This window comes from Girardinichthys multiradiatus, chromosome 11, assembly GCF_021462225.1.
Source record: "Girardinichthys multiradiatus isolate DD_20200921_A chromosome 11, DD_fGirMul_XY1, whole genome shotgun sequence".
Taxonomy (NCBI): Eukaryota; Metazoa; Chordata; class Actinopteri; order Cyprinodontiformes; family Goodeidae; genus Girardinichthys; species Girardinichthys multiradiatus.
Window position 1 is genome coordinate 35,395,972 of NC_061804.1, and position 19,065 is coordinate 35,415,036.

General features: G+C 38.3%; 1 protein-coding gene across 3 annotated transcripts; it reads left to right on the forward strand.

Moving 5' to 3' along the window:
- Positions 1–789: 789 nt before the first annotated feature.
- Positions 790–16,282, forward strand: LOC124875830 (LRRN4 C-terminal-like protein). 3 transcript variants are annotated; one of them, XM_047378213.1, is made up of 4 exons: positions 790–1,066; positions 3,793–3,897; positions 4,030–4,143; positions 13,372–16,282. In XM_047378213.1, the coding sequence occupies exons 3-4, from the start codon at positions 4,085–4,087 to the stop codon at positions 14,045–14,047; spliced, it is 735 nt and encodes a 244-aa protein (XP_047234169.1). In that variant the 5' UTR covers positions 790–1,066; positions 3,793–3,897; positions 4,030–4,084; the 3' UTR covers positions 14,048–16,282. The 3 variants fall into 3 exon arrangements, with proteins under 3 accessions (XP_047234169.1, XP_047234170.1, XP_047234171.1); XM_047378214.1 differs by lacking the exons at positions 790–1,066; positions 3,793–3,897 and having other exon boundaries at positions 4,021–4,143; XM_047378215.1 differs by lacking the exons at positions 790–1,066; positions 3,793–3,897; positions 4,030–4,143 and adding an exon at positions 11,599–11,745.
- Positions 16,283–19,065: the final 2,783 nt, after the last annotated feature.

A 19,065-nucleotide genomic window follows, 5' to 3' on the forward strand; every position in this document is an offset into this window, starting at 1 on the left:
TGGCAACTGCAGCTTAAATGACCACTCATTACACACAAGGTATCGTATCTAAAAACAACACCTAAAACCTTGAAGCAAATGGGCTACAGCAGCAGAAGACCACCTGATGTGTCACCCCTGTCAGCTGAGAACAGAAAATGGAGGCTTCAATTTCTACAGGCTCCACTAAATCGGACAATAACAGTTTGGAAAACATTGCCCGGTCCAATGTGTCAGTTTCAGTTGCGACATACAGATTGTAGGATCACAATTTGGTATAAATTACAAGAAAGCATGGATCTATTCTGCCTCGTATGAATGGTGGTTTAATGATGTGGGTAACCAACTGAGCATAAAACTCTGCTGCTTGCCTGAGTATTTCTGCTGCCCATGTTTATTCTTTCCAGAAGGATAATACACCTCACAGCTCGGATAATCTCCGTCACCAGATCTCAATTTAGTAAAACATCTAAGATTAATCTGCGCATAGCCTCCGGTAGTTTTTATCTGATTAAATCAAATCTAATCCTGTCTTTGGCTAAATCCTTTCCTTTGGAATTTAATTAGTTGTATGTATCTTAAATGTCAGCCTGACAATTGGGTTTCAGGGAGAAATCTATTTCATCTAAACAGCAGTGTAGCAACCATATGAAGAGAAAAGCATCTAAAATACCCACAGGGCAATGACCTGTTGCTCGTGCAAACTCGATAAACAGCCCTGTCATCGCTTTATTAACAAATTTGACCCACATGCAGAGAACACTCAGGATACAGAGGAAAAGTTAATTAATTTATTTACTGAAGGTGAATGTGGGCTGGGAACTGGAACTGGATACACTGACTGTATGGAGAGAAGGTTGGGCGAGTTGATGGAGAACAAAAACAGACTTTCTTAAGAAGGTATCTTCAGGCTTAGTGAGTAATGTTGATGATCTTGCATGGAGGGGGTCAGAGCTGGGACGGAAGATGACCACAGAGGTGCCTGAATTTATTTTCCTCTTGATCCTTTACTCAGTCAGCAGCAGTGAGGTTTCTCTGAAGGCAGCTCACTTGCTGGAGTGGTGAGCTCCAGATGACGGGCTTGGAGGTGAGTAAACGTTGGGTGGACAGGGTTCGCTTGAGCTTGAAGCCAGGAGGTAGGAGAGCTAGTAGCAGCCAGCTGGAATGGAATCCACAACTTTCCTTGAAATCTTGAAGCTTGGGAAGTAATTCAAACGAGGAGTCAGTTGAACCAGAACAGATCTGCAGCGGAGCCACATTAGGCAAACACTCAGGCGTAGAAGTGCTGGTCGACTGCTCTCTTGCACTCCTCCAGTTTGATGAAGATTGCGAACATGGGGGCTTCCGGTTTGGGACGCCAACAAGATGGCTGCTCAAGTCAACTGCTCCCGATCAACACTCGATAAAAAACCCACAAAAAAGTGAATGTAAGAGTAAGGCACAACAGAAGTGTAATGAAAGGTGGGAGAAGAGCAAGAAGACAAGAGTAATATCAAAGATTTTGCGGAAAAATCCGGGTGGACGTTGGACCGCGGTGCTGACATGTCTGAGACCGAGAGTAGCAAGCGAGGCCATGCAGAGGAGGAAATGGAAAGCTGCTCAGGTTGAGGCCTCCAGGATATTCTTAAGGAAATCAAATCGTTTAAGACTGAATTTAAAACGGACTTTACCTCATTTAGTCGCGATATATAAAGAAGGAAGTGAAAGAAGAAATCGAAAGCATCAAAGAAAGCATCAACCTTAAACTTACAGAAATAAAGAACGAGGTAGTGAATCATGCGGCAAGACTCGAAGAATCAGAGCAGAGAATCGCTGAAATGGAGGAAAAGCTAAATGACCTGGAGGGTAGAAGCCAGCGGAATAACATACGCGTCTTCGGCCTGAAAGAGGGAGCAGAGGTGGGTTCGATGGCGCAGTTTATTGAACACCTTTTGAAAGAAGAGTTATCTCTTCCGCCGGATTTTGCTCTGAATATCCAAAGAGTGCACAGAGCTTTGCTACCTAGACCAGCAACTGATAAACCCCCGCGATCTGTGGTGATAAACTTTCTTGATTATACGATTAAAGAGATGTTGCTAAAAGAGGCGTGGAAGAAGAAAAAAGTGATGTATCAAGATAAGCAGCTCTTCTTCGACCATAATTACGCTACCAACGTAGTCCAGAAGAGGAAAGAATATACTGGTCCTTCTCAAAATATTAGCATATTGTGATAAAGTTCATTATTTTCCATAATGTCATGATGGAAATTTAACATTCATATATTTTAGATTCATTGCACACTAACTGAAATATTTCAGGTCTTTTATTGTCTTAATACGGATGATTTTGGCATACAGCTCATGAAAACCCAAAATTCCTATCTCACAAAATTAGCATATTTCATCCGACCAATAAAAGAAAAGTGTTTTTAATACAAAAAACGTCAACCTTCAAATAATCATGTACAGTTATGCACTCAATACTTGGTCGGGAATCCTTTTGCAGAAATGACTGCTTCAATGCGGCGTGGCATGGAGGCAATCAGCCTGTGGCACTGCTGAGGTCTTATGGAGGCCCAGGATGCTTCGATAGCGGCCTTTAGCTCATCCAGAGTGTTGGGTCTTGAGTCTCTCAACGTTCTCTTCACAATATCCCACAGATTCTCTATGGGGTTCAGGTCAGGAGAGTTGGCAGGCCAATTGAGCACAGTGATACCATGGTCAGTAAAACATTTACCAGTGGTTTTGGCACTGTGAGCAGGTGCCAGGTTGTGCTGAAAAATGAAATCTTCATCTCCATAAAGCTTTTCAGCAGATGGAAGCATGAAGTGCTCCAAAATCTCCTGATAGCTAGCTGCATTGACCCTGCCCTTGATAAAACACAGTGGACCAACACCAGCAGCTGACACGGCACCCCAGACCATCACTGACTGTGGGTACTTGACACTGAACTTCTGGCATTTTGGCATTTCCTTCTCCCTAGTCTTCCTCCAGACTCTGGCACCTTGGTTTCCGAATGACATGCAGAATTTGCTTTCATCCGAAAAAAGTACTTTGGACCACTGAGCAACAGTCCAGGGCTGCTTCTCTGTAGCCCAGGTCAGGCGCTTCTGCCGCTGTTTCTGATTCAAAAGTGGCTTGACCTGGGGAATGCGGCACCTGTAGCCCATTTCCTGCACACGCCTGTGCACGGTGGCTCTGGATGTTTCTACTCCAGACTCAGTCCACAGCTTCCGCAGGTCCCCCAACGTCTGGAATCGGCCCTTCTCCACAATCTTCCTCAGGGTCCGGTCACCTCTTCTCGTTGTGCAGCGTTTTCTGCCACACTTTTTCCTTCCCACAGACTTCCCACTGAGGTGCCTTGATACAGCACTCTGGGAACAGCCTATTTGTTCAGAAATGTCTTTCTGTGTCTTACCCTCTTGCTTGAGGGTGTCAATAGTGGCCTTCTGGACAGCAGTCAGGTCGGCAGTCTTACCCATGATTGGGGTTTTGAGTGATGAACCAGGCTGGGAGTTTTAAAGGCCTCAGGAATCTTTTGCAGGTGTTTAGAGTTAACTCGTTGATTCAGATGATTAGGTTCATAGCTCGTTTAGAGACCCTTTTAATGATATGCTAATTTTGTGAGATAGGAATTTTGGGTTTTCATGAGCTGTATGCCAAAATCATCCGTATTAAGACAATAAAAGACCTGAAATATTTCAGTTAGTGTGCAATGAATCTAAAACATATGAATGTTAAATTTTCATCATGACATTATGGAAAATAATGAACTTTATCACAATATGCCAATATTTTGAGAAGGACCTGTATGTGCATTAAAAAAATCCTGAAGGAAAGAGGGATCCAGTTCCAGACCCACTGGGAAAGTGGCATTAGGATCTACGAGAATGCGCAGGCGGCCGTGGAGGAGCTGAGACGGAGAGGAATGCAGGTGGAGGTGAGGAGCACTATCCTGGCAGCGGTGGGAAAAGAGGTCAAAATAAATCCAGAAGATTTAAGCCATAATAAATAACTACTATAGAAGAATGAAGATAAAGTCACACTTGAGAAAAATATTTTTGTTTTAAAGATTGTCTTCAGGTTTAAGGTCGGATCGGAGCGTGTATAGATCTGCCTATAGAGAAATGACCAGACTGGATTTAACAAGGGCCCCTGATGTCCCCCCCCCAGAGGGAGGTGGGAAGTAAGTTTTTTCCATATAGGCCCATTTGACTTTGATACTGAGTTGCATTATGTTATTAGAGTTTATGTTATTGTTCATTGTTATGGTTGCAAGATGTCAAAAGAAGGGATTGATGCTCGAGGTAATCGATGAATAGTGTAACTTTGGTGTCCATGAATGTGAATGGAATAAATAACCTAGCTAAAAGGAGTAAAGTCATATTTAAAATGAGAAAAATCAATGCCAACATTATATATCTACAAGAGACACATTTATCCCAAGAAGAACATGAGAAACTTAAGAAATTTGGTTACAGAAATACATATTACAGTATGTATAAGAAAAGTCAGAAAAGAGGGGTAGCAATACTCATTAAAAATTCTGTGAACTTTGAATGTACCAAGGAAACTAGAGATAATGAGGGATGATATGTAATTGTAAAAGGGAAATTAGAAAATGAAACAGTTACACTGATTAATGTCTATATCCCACCTGAGAGTGATAAACAATATCTTAAGACCTTGTTAACAACTATAGCATCAGAATCTGAGGGGGTCGTGATATGTGCAGGGGATTTTAATATATGTTTTGACCATCGGATTGATACAACAAGCACTAACAGAAGTAAGACCAATTTGGCCAAAATGATGATTAATACATATATGAGGGAGCAGGGACTGGCTGATGTCTGGAGAGAACACCATCCAACCGATAAATAATATACACATTACTCAGTGATACATAACACACACTCAAGAATTGATTATGTGATTATGAACAAGTGGGACCTTCATAAAGTAGCTAAGTGTGAAATTGGAGCTGCAGATATTTCAGACCACTGTTCTATTCTGGTAAAAATAGATATAAATAGTAGGAGGAAAAACACTGTTTGGAAATTAAATTTGGGTATTCTGAACAAAACAGTAGTAAAAGAACAAATTAAAAAAGAAATGAAACAATATGTAGAAGAAAATGACACTGAAGGAATCAGTCCAATAGTCCTATGGGATGCATGTAAAGCAGTGATCAGGGGGAAATTGATAGCTATAACTTCAAAACAGAATAAGATAAAAAAGAGCCTCATATCTCAATTTGGTGGAAAAATTAAAAACTTTTGAGATAAGATATCAAACAACTCACAATACCCAGCTTCTTAAAGAAATAAAAAATATTAAAATAGAAATAGATAGTCTTTTGACCTTGGAGGTGGAAAAAAAACTTAGATATGTAAAACAAGACTATTATGAACAGGGTGCAAAGGCAAATAGATTATTAGCAAGGCGAATCAGGAAACAACAAGCAGTAAATACTATACACAAAATTAGAAATCCCTTCACAAATCCTTTACAGTATAACCAAGAAGAAATAGAAGAAACCTTCAGAAAGTACTATGAAAAACTATATAAACAACCATCATCCTCAAACAAAATTGAAAAAAGCATATTTCTTGACTCCCTGGACTTACCTAAAATTGGAGTTGAACAAAATAGGAGACTGACAGCCCCAATAACATATGAAGAGATTTCAAGAACTATAGCGAGACTTAAAGCTAAAAAATCCCCTGGAAGCGATGGGTTACCCGTAGAATGGTACAGGACCTTTAAAGAAGACCTGATACCCATATTACTGCCAGCACTCAACTATACACTTGAGGTGGGTCAGGCCCCAACTTCTTGGAGGGAGGCAATCATTTCGGTAATCCCGAAGGAAAGGAAAGATATCGAGGACTGCAATAACTATAGGCCAATATCGGTACTTAATGTGGATTACAAAATATACACATCTATAATAGCTGAACGATATGGGGAAATCATGACACACCTGATTGAAGAAGATCAAACAGGTTTTATTTTAGGTCGTTCAACTCAGGACAGCATCAGGAGAACTCTCCATGTAGTAAATTCAATACAAACCCAAGAAAATAGAGCTGTTTTAGTCAGCTTAGATGCTGAAAAAGCAATTGATAGTGTAAATTTTAACTTCTTGTAGGCGGTCCTTAAAAGATTTGGCTTTAGTGAAAATTCAATTAAAACCATAAAATCCTTTATCAAAACCTTATAGCGAGAATAAAAATAAATGGCAACCTAACAAAGCAAATAAAGCTAATAAAGCAAATAACCCAGATCAAAATCTTATCTCTCTGTTTAATCTTATCAATTCTTTTTCGCAACATTCCGGCTATAAAATAAATGTTACCAAAACTCAAGTGTTGTCTTTCAATTATGCTCCGTCCGAAGAGATTAGAACTAAATTAGCAATAAATTGGGAACTAAAATCCATTAAATATCTTGGAGTAACAATAACTAAAAAACTAAATAATCTTTATAAGGTTAATTATGACACTATTAACTCTCACATTCATCAGGACTTAAACAGATGAACAGCTCGTACATTAGATTTTATTTCAAGAATTTCAGTTATAAAAATGAACATCCTTCCCCAATTATTATATTTCTTTCAGGTTCTTCCAGTCAAGATTCAATCAGAAAGATTTAAATACTGGGACAAGATTATCTCCAGATTTATCTGGAATGGCAAGAGACCAAGACTAAAATAGTCAACACTGCAGTTGTCCAGGGAACAGGGTGGGGTGGTACTTCCTCATCTGAGGGACTACTACTATGCAGCACCACTACGACCTGTGATTAAATGGTGTGACCAAAGTTATGGTGCCAAGTGGAAAGACATTGAAATAATAGTTGACGATATTCCACTCCAAACATTTTTGGGGGATGATAGACTTAGAAAGGCACACCAACACCAATTAGATCCAATAACTTCTCATACCCTGGACATCTGGTTTGAAAGGATAAAACAAAATGGACTGGGAAAGGGGGTTAGGCTGTTTCGTTGCGTCACATATGATAATAATTTTGAACCAGGAAGGAATGATCACAGATTTAGAATCTGGGAAAACAGAGGAATAACTGCTATTTGTACTATAATTAAAGATGGTAAAATTATGAGTTTTGAAGAATTAAAAGATAAATATCAACTGGAGAACACTGACTTCTTTTGATACTTGCAGCTCCGAGATTATTACCTTAGAGAAATACAGAACTTTCAGACATTAGATGGTTTAGTTAGCTGTGTGATTAAAACCTATAAAGGAATAAATTTTAAGGAAATAACATCATTATATAAAACATTAAGAGAAAATACACCAGCATCAAATAAAAATGGAAATATCATCTGAAGAATGGTGAGATATGTGTATAAATCAAGGTACAACAACAAACTCCACACTATGGAGAGAGTTTGGATGGAAAAATCTCACAAGATTTTTCATTACACCAAAGATAAAAAGTAAGCAAACCAGGTCTCACCTTCCATGCTGGAGAATGTGTGGAAATATAGAAGCAAATCATACACATATATTCTGGGCATGTCCAAAATTAACCATGTTTTGGAGAAATGTGAATGTTATAGTTGAAAGAATATGTGGGTACTCAATACCAAAGGATTTTAAGACTATGTATCTTGGAAACCTGGAAAAATGTGTTGCGAGAGAAGATGTGTATTTGGTTAAGATTCTGTTAATTGCTTGCAAAAAAGCCATAACACGGAAATAGGTGTCAGATAACAGCTCCATCGCTAAAACAGTGGCTGAATATTGTTAGGGAAATTTATGTGATGGAGTGAATGACCTTCATTCTCAAATTACAAGAAGACATTTGTATAGATAAATGGGAAAAATGGACACGATATGACACCCAAGAAGAGATTTAAGGAACTTCAATATTATTTTTTTAAGACTCTTATAGATCCTATAGATCCTGCAACTGAGATGTTTTTTTTTCTCTCTTTCTTTTTGTATTACTGTTCTTATGTTCAATATATATTCACCTGTATGTTATTTTCATGGATAACGTGAGGGACCTTTAGTAGGCTTTAATATTCTGGAAAATGTCTGATGTATATGCATATGTCCACAGAAAATGAGAATTTAAAAAAAATAAAAGTGACCCCAACAAGCCCATGTAACGTCATCGGTCTTTTGTAGATAAGGCTTTGAATGTTAGATGGCCAACTTGGCCATCATACATTGAGAAACTGTCCAAACAAATCCTAAACTCCTTGATATTTGAAGATGATCAGCTCTTTGTCAGTGTAATACACCATAGGAGCTGAACAGTGTTTTGTACACTCAGTTTAACTGAAAGACATATAACAAATCTTCTAATTAAATATTTTGTAGGGATCTGAGATCAAGGATAAGTCTGAGGAGATGTTTAAAGCAGGGTTAGAAATTAGAAAACACTATCCCCAGACGTCAAATAGAGCACTGCTCAGTCTATAATTTGAAAATGAAAAAGAGACAAATCAGCACACCTACCAAGACATAACCTTCAGTGTAAACTGACAGGCTGGGCAGGGAGAGCATTTATCAGAGAAGCAGTCAAGATCCCCATGGTAACTCTGGAGGAACTGCAGAGATCCATAGCTCAGGTGGAAGAATCTGTTAACAGGACAACTAGTACTCCACAAATTGCTTGAATAAAAGTGGCAAAAAAGAAAGCCATTGTTAAAACAAAGTCATAAGAAGTTTGTTTGCAGTTTGTCACAAGCCATGTTAAGGAAGACCAACACTCCAGATTGTTCTGAACCACGTTATTAACAGTTATTAACATGGTGGGTGGTGACAGTATCATGCTGTGTGTGTGTACTTTTGTTTAGCTGGGACTGGGACATTGCTCAGAGATTCTGGAAAATACATTTAGTTAATCTATCTTCCCATCACCTCTCAGCAGTTTCCCTCCTCCTGCTGAAGAAAAGCATTCCCTCAGAATGATGCCACCACCACCATGTTCATCTGTTGGAATGGTCTGTTCAGGATGATATGTAAACTTAAATCTAATCTCCCACCTGACTGTGGATCTCTGCACCTCCTCCAGAGTTAGCATGGGCCTCTTGGATGTTCCGCTGATTGCCCCAGTTTATTAGTTTTGTGTGGACAGCCATGTATATTAACCAGGCTGCACTGGTTACTTAATACTTCTAAAAGGCAGTTTGTTATGCTGGATTTTTTTCTGGGGATTCTGAGTAAAAGCTGATCTTTTTTCTTCCATTTCACAATTAGGTACCACTATGTGTTAGTAAATAGGCAGAACTTACATGGAGCTTTTTAAATCATATCAACTTAAAACGTACTTTCACACAAGTGTTTCATTCCGACCACATTCACCACGTTCACACGCTGATACACAGATCACTAACTTAACTTGAAGTTGAGTGCCTTGCCCATGTCCAAGGCAAGTGATATGATCTATCACAGGGTTTCCCAAACATTTCAGCCTGTGACCCCCAAAATAACAGAGACTGGCGACCTCCTAAAAATACATAAAGTTATTCCACTCTATATTGATTTATTTATTTAATAAATCAATACAGTGTGAAATAATTCTATGTATTTTTACATAAATTACATTTTTTAAATTTCATTTAATTATTGAATTTCATCATTTTAAAGTATTATTTAATTATTTAGTTGACAATTATGTAGTTGTGTGTTTCCCAATTTAATAATATATTTAATTCAATGCATTAAATAAAAAAGTGGTACATTTATTGATTTCATGGTATAATTATTTATTTCATGGGACATACACATTTAATTATTTCATAATATATTCACCTCTTTAATTTTGTCCCTTTTGGCCCCCCTACACCTCTGGAGTCACATCACAATGATTCTGAAAGTCATCTTGTGACCCCCCACTTGGTGAACTGTGACCCCCTACTATAGGGTCCCGACCCCCACTTTGGGAGCCCCTGGTTTATCACATAAAACACAATGTAGTTTTTGGTGGTAACATGACAAATGTAAGGTTGTATGTATAAATGTAAGTTGAATGGCTATACTATAAAAGGACCTTTGCTTGACACTGTTACATATTCAGTTAATGCTTACAACATTATTATTGAGAATCAGGGCCTTGATGTAACTAGGAGAAATCTGTAGCTCATTAAAACATAAGTTATTTGTTGCTTTAGCTGAGCAGGGTGATCTATAACAAAACATCACCGCTTTTCCCCATTTGGCCAATTAAGGATTTTAATAAACCATATGAGGCAAATATTAATCATAAATTTCAGGACAAGGGTTGGCAGGATTTATGTCAGACCCGTCATCTCTCCTGAAGATCCATTGGTCGTTCTCATAGCTCCTACCTTGGACTGCATCCATTTCAGAGCTTTAAATAAAGTATTCCTCATGGACTCATTCCTGATGGAGGAAGCAGTCTCCTGATCCCAGCCGGCCAGATGTTCAGGGCGAAAAATGTATGTGGTCAGTCATCAGCAAACGGAAGCAGTGAATTGCGCAACAACCAACCTCTCATATATACAGAAATATGTGTCATTTCCATGGAAATGATTTAAATGTTAGCACTGCCATTTGGTCTTTTGTTTTTTCTCAAGATATAAACATTTGTTCCTAGTGAATTTTTATAGGCGTATTATGGAAGGAACTGTTGGAAGAGTAGATAAAAAACCCACAAGTGGTTTTGTTTGCAGTTTTCTGCAGCCATGTTGGAAACACTGCAAACCTGTAAGAGAAGGTGATTCAACCAGATCCCAATGATGAAGCATGGTGGTGGCAGTATAATAGAGTGTGAATGCTGGTCACAGCTGCTCAGTATCAGAGTAACATGGACTGATTCCAAAGGCACACCACACTCAAACAAAATGCTTAACTATGGATGACATGCCTTCCACTTTACTGCACTACTTATTGATCTAAACGTTGCCCTTTTTCAAGACACTGCTTATTCCAAGTTTATTTGAGTATGAAGGAACTGAAATTTATTCATCCGCGACTTCCTGTTTCCTTGTGGTATAACTATGACAAGACACAGAAGCCAATTTTTCTCAGCCACTGTTCATAAGGGGAAAGACAAGAGAGTATGCCATTTAGGTAAATTAGACGTGTATCGGTCGTAGTAAATTATAAAATGGCTGCAAGGAAATAGCTGCTCACCTAAATTTGCTCATGTCTACACACATAAATTGTCGGTATGGTTGCCCAAATGTGAAAGGTGCTTTATTATTAATGAAGGAACAAATGCAAACAGGCTGAACTGCTGCTAAATATATCCCTTTCAACCTTACAGGCCAGCTTGAAGTTTAGTTATTCTTTTCATTTATGACCAGGTAGGTGGAAAACTCCCCTCCCCAACTATAGGAGCTTGAATCAAAGCCTTGGTGTGGAGATTCCCCAGAATCCATTCAGTCTCATCCTCTCCAAAAAAGGAGAACAAACTCTCATTAACAAATGAGACACGCTCTAACTAATGTGCAGACTGTGAAGGAATGCGAGCAGATTTTCTCTGGTTCACCTAATCTGAATGCAATAGTGGATGATCTAACTAACATCAGGTTGTGGTTTACTCACCAGCAAGCATGCACATCACTCAGTGACACTGCTAAAGTGTTTGGCAAGGAGGGAGGTGGAGCTGTAGTCGTAGGGTCGGGAATGAAAGGGGGGGCAGAAAGAAGGAGGCGATTGTTGAGCGGGAGGACAACATAAAGAGGAGAGACAGAGAAGGAGAGAAGGCAAGTGAAGCATAGCCCACCGAGGAGCTCAATTCACATCCTGATCAAGATTACAATCTGAAGCAACAGGTAGGACTTCTTCTGATTTGCGCAGCTGGATTATTTTGTAAAAGTGAATGGAGTTTATCTGCAACAAAATCAATCCGTAAATTGGTTTTCAGGAGGGCCTTCTGCTTTGTTTCATCGTGTTTAGAATCAGAGTTAAATCAGAACAAGTTTTGAATAAACTGTAACATAATTTCTCTACCAAAGCCAAGCTCAGATCATATTTTAGGTACACTCTTTGTGGAACCTCTATTCAGGCTTTTTCCTGTAATCAGATCCAGCTGACCAGGCAGTGCTCTCTGCTTGGGTGTGCAAGCATTTGGACCAGTTGTGCAATACCGTCTGGAATGCTGATTTAGACTGAGGCACCTCCAAATCTTCACAAATGAGAATTATTTCCAATCGTTCTGTAAACAAGTATATAAATCACTAAGAAAACACATGACATGGTTGTAAATGTTTGCTAAGTGTCCTCGTATTGTTCTATTTATGCCAAAACAGAGTGGTTTTATTTAGTGAAGTAGTTTGTGCTTTCAGCTGGAATTGTTTAAAATAAATAAAATCAGCCTGTTTTTAAATGATTTTTTAAATTGTTGCAGTTTTTCTGTTTGCTGTCATATAATTTATTAAATATGAGGAATCTGTGGAGAAAGAGAGAACAGTTTGTCCTCAATCAGACAGTTTCATTCAAGATAAACAGAACCTTAGTCACTGAACATGCAGAGCCCTGCAAACGTATTGCTACATGTTGCCCTTGTTCAAATTCTGTCACATTACCGCAACAAACATCAATGTATTTCATCAGGATTTTACAACATTTTCATTTCAGTTATATCAAAAATACGAAACAAAATTGAGTTTCTCTGGTGATCCATTATTTATACAACAAACACAAAATAGTAAAGGATTGAGAAACTGAAGGACAAATTAATTTTAATAAACTTTTTTTCATAAGTACAAATCTGAAAACTGTGTTGTTCAGCCACTTTAGGTCAATGCTTTCACTGCCGTTACAGCTGCAAGTGTCTCTACCAGCATTGCACATTTAAACAATGAAATGTGACAGATATTTTGTGCAAAATACATCAAGCTCACTAAGTGTGTATGGAGAGCATGTCTGAACAGCGAGTTTTAATCTTTGCCACAGATTCTAAGTGGGATTTAGCTCTGGACTGATTAGACCATTTCAACACATGAATATGTTTTGATCTTAATCATTCTATTGAATCTCTGCCTGCATGATAACGACTGTTGTCCTGCAGGAAGGAGAAGCACTGCTCCAGTCTCAATTCTTTTTCAGCCTCTAGCATGTTTCTTCAGGCTTGGTCCATTAATCTTCCCATCAACACATTCTCCCACCTGCGCTATGGATCTCTGTATTTAGGAGAATTAGAATAAACACAGCGTTTTAGCTCCAAAAAAAAAAAATACAGCAAGAACACATCACCTTTTACAAGGCTTTTACAAATATCTGGTACTTTTTGTTGGTCTGTCTCATAAATAAAAAAAATACATTGAAGTTTGTAGTTTTATCTTGATAAATAGTGAAGAAACTGTACATATAGTATAGTTGTAAATTAATTCATTTATGTGCAAAAAGCAGCTTATGCATCTCGCTGATGGAGTTGTCTTTTTTTTAATGATTTCCAGCTCATCGCCTGTCATGAAGAATCGTCACTTCCTCCTTGTGATCGTATGCCTGCTTTCCATCAAGGGTCCACTGACCTCTACATCTGCAGGAACAGGAATACCTCCTAACGATCTCATCCTTTCCACAGAAGATTACAGTATATTTGAGGATTCATCCATCCCCATTGTCCCTGTCATAAAGCCTACAAATGCTGGAACCCTCCAACGGTGCGACTACAACGCCTGCCGTGAGAAGCAGACCCCCTGTGAGGTCCTCTCTGCCTCTTTAGGCTGCCTGTGTCCAGGCTTCACTTTGCACAACGAGCATCCAGAGCCTCCAAGCCTGAGCTCAGTGTCCTGGAACGGCTCAGCAGTTGTAGTTTGGTGGTGTGCACCAAATTCTTATATCACATCTTACGTTGTGACAGTAGAAGGGGGAGAGAAGCAGACGTTGAGGGCGGATCAAAGGAGGGCTGCATTGAGCCAGATAGACCACAAAGCAGAGGTCTGTGTGGTTGCTGTAAACGATGCCGGGTACAGCACTCGATCCTGTATGGAATACCAGCCGAGTAGCAACAGCCTTGCTCTGACAGTAGGCCTCATCGGGGGGACTCTGGGCTTCCTGCTACTGATTTTGCTGGCTGTTCTGCTGTGTAGGCGTAGGAGGCAAAAGAAAGAGGAGGCCAGACATGTATGAAGAATGATGCTGCGAGTCAGCGACCAAACAAACAAACAAGAAACACTGAGAAGTTGGACATTCAGCAAGATAAGACTCATGAAATGTTTGATTGTTGCTGAAGTCAATTAACCACGAGAACATCTGACTGTTTGTCTCAAGACAGGGTGAAACAGGGTTTATAGACTACTTAACATATGTAGCTGGTCATATTCATCTCCTCACTGCTGGTCCATTTTGAAGAACACTTTATTTTTCAATTGAGGCTGAACAAACCTATTTGAATTCAAACTGCATAAACATAACACTTATGAACTAGAGAAACTGGAAATAAAAAAGTTTTTCATCAATATTTTACTGTACTGAACCCATTTAACTTATATTAATATCTTACAAACTTTCGTAAGATACAACTGTACATTTCCACTGGGTAATCTCCAATATATATGAAAAATGAAAGGATTAGAATTTCTCAGGATTAGAATTTCACTTCAACTAAAAATAATCCAATGACAGCTCAAAAAAAGAAAATTATCTAACTCATTTCTATTCACTAACAACTGAAAAAAGCAAAAAACCTTAACATCCACATGAACCAAAATCTAACAAAGATGAACAACTGGTTAAATGGTTGGACCCCAAAGAATGGGGGATTTACAGTCTAATTCTAATCTCTACTTAAAGAGAGGAAAGAAAAATATAAATGACCAGTTTTGATCCGTCAAGTTTTAGCACCAGAACCGCCACAATAGACTGAAAGAAGTGCCTTAGGTAAAAGGTCAAATCTGTTTGTGTTCATAGCTTTACTTTATTGTTGATTGAGACACAATATCTCTTCCGCCAAGCAGTATTAGCCCATATAAGTGTCAAACATTTTACAAATAAGAGCATAGGCAAAAAGGCAGAAAACACAAAATAAATAAAACCACATAAAGAAATACCCTTACCACTTATTAAACAAAACTAAATTAACACACTGATTGTTTAAGCTGCTTTTACAAATAACTTACAATACTAAGTCAGGGCAATGCATCCAAATATTGTTTGTTCAGGTGATTCAGTTTGGCCTATTCTGTACAAATCAATGAAAAAAACAGCTTTTAAAGGGTGTTATATACACTGGAATAATATTTGAACACACCCATCCGACCCAACTTTAAAAATGAGCGTTAACATAAGTGTTTCTTCTTCAAAGTGAGAAAAATGTCTAGTTGACCAACTCCAGTTTACAAGTGGGTCTCATTCCTTTTGCAGCTAAAATGCAGAGTATGATATACAAAATCCAGCCTATTCAAAGATCTACAATGCTTCATGGAAACTATACCGCCCTGAAATCTGACACTGACAAGAAGGCGCTGTGGACTAGTCCCCATCTAGCCAAAAAAATGAAGAAAATTTTAAAATGAAAATAAAAATCCAGTTATGGTTTTGGCTTTTTTTTAGAGGATTAATAATATGGACATAATATGGAGATATGTGAAGTTTCTCATAAAACATAACCCTCTCCATATGAGCCCCATTTAAAACGATAACTGTAATGTTAGTAGTTAAAGAGGAATGTGTGAAAACTGTGTATTTAGTCTTTTAGACAATAATGACTTGGCTTAAGAACTTTAAAAAGGTTAAAATCTGATTAAAGAGAGACTATTCCTATATGTTGAGATGGCTGCCCTGTATAAATAACTGTAGCATCTGCATAGAAGTGAACACCCAGCATTCAACTACTTACATGAAGCTGTTGAAGTTAACACAAAACAGAACGGCTCATAGTTTGTTGTTGATTAATTGTTAACTGAATAAAATGTTCAAACAGGCTGCCAAGTCTTTATCCAGTTCTTATTTACAGGACAACAGTTTGTCTTGTAAATAAGCCTTTAGACATGAGACAAATACAAGTCTGCCACAGAGAAATATGGCACATGAGTGAACGATCTGAGATGTATTTGAAATGTAAAATATATTTAACTTAAACAGATTTTGGAAACAGTTTTGGATGTGAAAATATTCTGTATGAAAGAAACATTTTCTCTCAAACTCTGTGAGAGTTTTATTGCATTTAGATGTATTTAATTTTAGTGTCTGAATAGATGGTTGCATTAGGGTTTGGAAAATAAGACTGAAATTTACCTTGTTCTTCTTTTATAAATATTATTCTATTTACTGATTTTTTTCTTGTGAGTGTAAGGAATTTAATTCTTTCACCAGTTGCTGTTTATGGTCATAGAAAGTCCGTCCATTAAACTCAAATGAACTGCTGTTTTTTGTTGTCCAAATTTGTTAGAATGTATTCCTTTTTAATAAGTGCGGTAAGATGGGTGTGTTTTTTTCCATCTGTTTTGCTGTTGGAAGTAGTGCCATCATTGGACCGGAATAGCTCCAGTCCTCATTTTTTTCAAGCAGTCCCTTGTAAGTTTCCCTCATAGGCGAAAATGGATTTTTGTAAGGCTTATTTCCTCTTGGCTGAGATTCCCAATAAGCAATGAGCTGCTGAGAAGCTGCAGTCGTTTCCTGCCACAATAAAAAATAGTAAAAGTCCAGTAAAAGTCATGAGTCCAGTTTATCTCATGATCAAGCCTCCATCTGCATGTCTCCAGGTGATGGAATAACTCCACTTTTTTGCTCTGGCTGATGTTGTGCAGCCTTTCACTGCTCCCAGCTTCTTCTTTTTTTTCTTCTTTTATCGACTACACGGCTCATTCTGCAAAAGTGCTGTCTGGAATTCATTAAACTTCTGTAATTTAGAGACAAAGTCTGCTGCTCTTTGCAGTGGCTGAAATGGCCCTGAAATGTGATTTTTTTTATGACACATGCTGGACTCAAACTGAAACCAGGATGAGATTAAAGCAGCTCAACGTGAACATACCAAGATGTTATCTGCTAGAATACAGTTCAGAACTAATCTCTTCAGCAGTCATTAAGCTGTTCTTGTGATTGTAGAAAAAATGTCGAGCACTTTCGAAAAGTATGTCTTTGAGTTAAAAAGTTTTTGATTCAAAGTTATTTAAAAATAAGCTCTAAACGCATAGCTGATTCAGCTTGACTCCAGGAAGAAGGCGAAGCAGATTGTGTGTACATTTTGTCTGCATCATTTTTTGTCTATTAGAGCTTAAAAGCTTTTAAGTGCTGTAAAAATAAGAATTTAGAGGAAGGAAATCATCCATCCATTGCCCTTTCCCTAAGATCACAGTTTCCAGGCTTGAAGTTCTGCGCCTGCCCTATAGGGTCTATTCCCAGTCAAACGTGCTACCCGTAGAGCTAGAGGCATCCTGATCAGATGCAAACCACCAAAACTGATGCTTTCAGCACTAGTTTCTAGCCCTCATACAGATAAAGGTCATTTTAGATGCTTGTACCCAGGATCGAGCCTAAAATTGATCCACTTTTTATAACCATAGGTGAAGGTCTGAATGTTGACGGTCTGGTAAAGCTAGAGTTTCAATTCTCCTATTTTAGCTTTTTTCATCACAGGAGACTGAAGCTGTGCCCACATTTCTAAAAACAAGGTCCCAATTTGTCTCCTGCTCCTTCCTACCATGATTCCTGAAGAATTCATCTAGATACTTAACTCCTTCTCAAATACTGACTCTTGACCTGAGGGGAAAATTCCACCTTTTTGTGGGTGAGAACCACGGCCTCAGACTTAAAGGAGCTGACTCACATCCTAACTGCGAACAGTTCCAGTGCACGCTGAAGATAATAGCCTGAAGATGCCAGCAGAACCATCTGCAACAAGCAGAGTTGGTTTACGGATTCGTACCAAATAAAAATCAGTCAGATTAGTATCACATTTTTATGAGAAGGACATAATTTTGTCTTAGAAAGAACAATGTCTTCTGTAGCCAGAAGCATCACCATCACCATGTCAGAGGTCACCAAGGTAGTTAACAAGTTCACCAGCAGCAGGGGCCCTGGGACGGATGATATTTGCTCAAATTCTCAAAGAATTATTCCAACTAATTTAAATTTGTATTTTCTTTGGAAACGCCTGTTATTTTTCTTATAAGAATCTAAACCTGGAGATGTTTCTGTTAGCATTTTTATAGTTTATTCCACAGCAACTTACTCTTTTCATAACATTAATTAAGGATCTGGCACAGAATATGCACATCTGTAACATCTGCTGACTATTTGCTGACTTCGGTATGATTATTTTGTACTCCTGAGAAGAGATTGTCCAAAGTTTTACCCTGGAACACTTTCAGTGTTTGAGATACCGCCCAGTTAGTCAGATGGGGCGTCTCCTTTTGCCTTTTAATGCTGGCAGCAATACAGCCTCATTTGAAAATCTTTAAGCCACTTTATTGCTAACAATAGTGAATAACAGTGCTGATAAATCTGGGATGTCTGGAGGTTCTGCCGGCACTTGCTTGGTCTGCAGGTTAGGATCTGGTTATGTGCTGTCAGGATGATGCCCCAGTCATGTTGAGTCACTTGTAGTTCATCCTGATGATTACATTTCTGCTAAAGAGGTCACATTAAGTAATGAATCAGTACAGCTGACTGTGGTTTTAATGGGCCTCATCTGTTACTGTAAATGAATGACTAACAGTGAAGTTTTCTGAATAAGTGTTTGTGCATACTTGGATGATGTTTTACACACCATGCTTTTGTGAAGCTCTGGATTTTTCCTGTATGCTCTGACTGATGTCATGAGGTTAAAAGTAGAAGAGAAATGACTCAGTATTAGCTCAGATACAAGTAAATGAAGGGTAACTGGAACTAGTTCATTACCCTCTGCTGGACACATGGAAACCTGGCAGAGGAGACTCGTCTGGTATAAATAGTACAAAAGGTCACTAGTGCAAAACAAACATGAGTGCAAATAATTGTCGTGTTCATCTGATCAGGCAAGAAGCCACAAACACTTATTATTATACAGTAATAATAGTGATAAAGAGGAAAAGCTTGATTCTAAATAATTTGTTTAAAATTTGAACCCTTTTAAAATTGAACAATGACCAAAAAAGCATTTGGAATTAAATACATTTTAGGCAGAAATAAAGCAAGATCTAATTACCTTCATACACAAAATCTGTATG

Coding starts and splice junctions, on each gene's coding strand:
- LOC124875830 (XM_047378213.1), top strand. CDS start 4,085: ATGACCAGACTGGATTTAACAAGGGCCCCTGATGTCCCCCCCCCAGAG. Junction 4,144..13,371: donor CCCCCAGAGGGAGGTGGGAA/GTAAGTTTTTTC, acceptor AATGATTTCCAG/CTCATCGCCTGTCATGAAGA.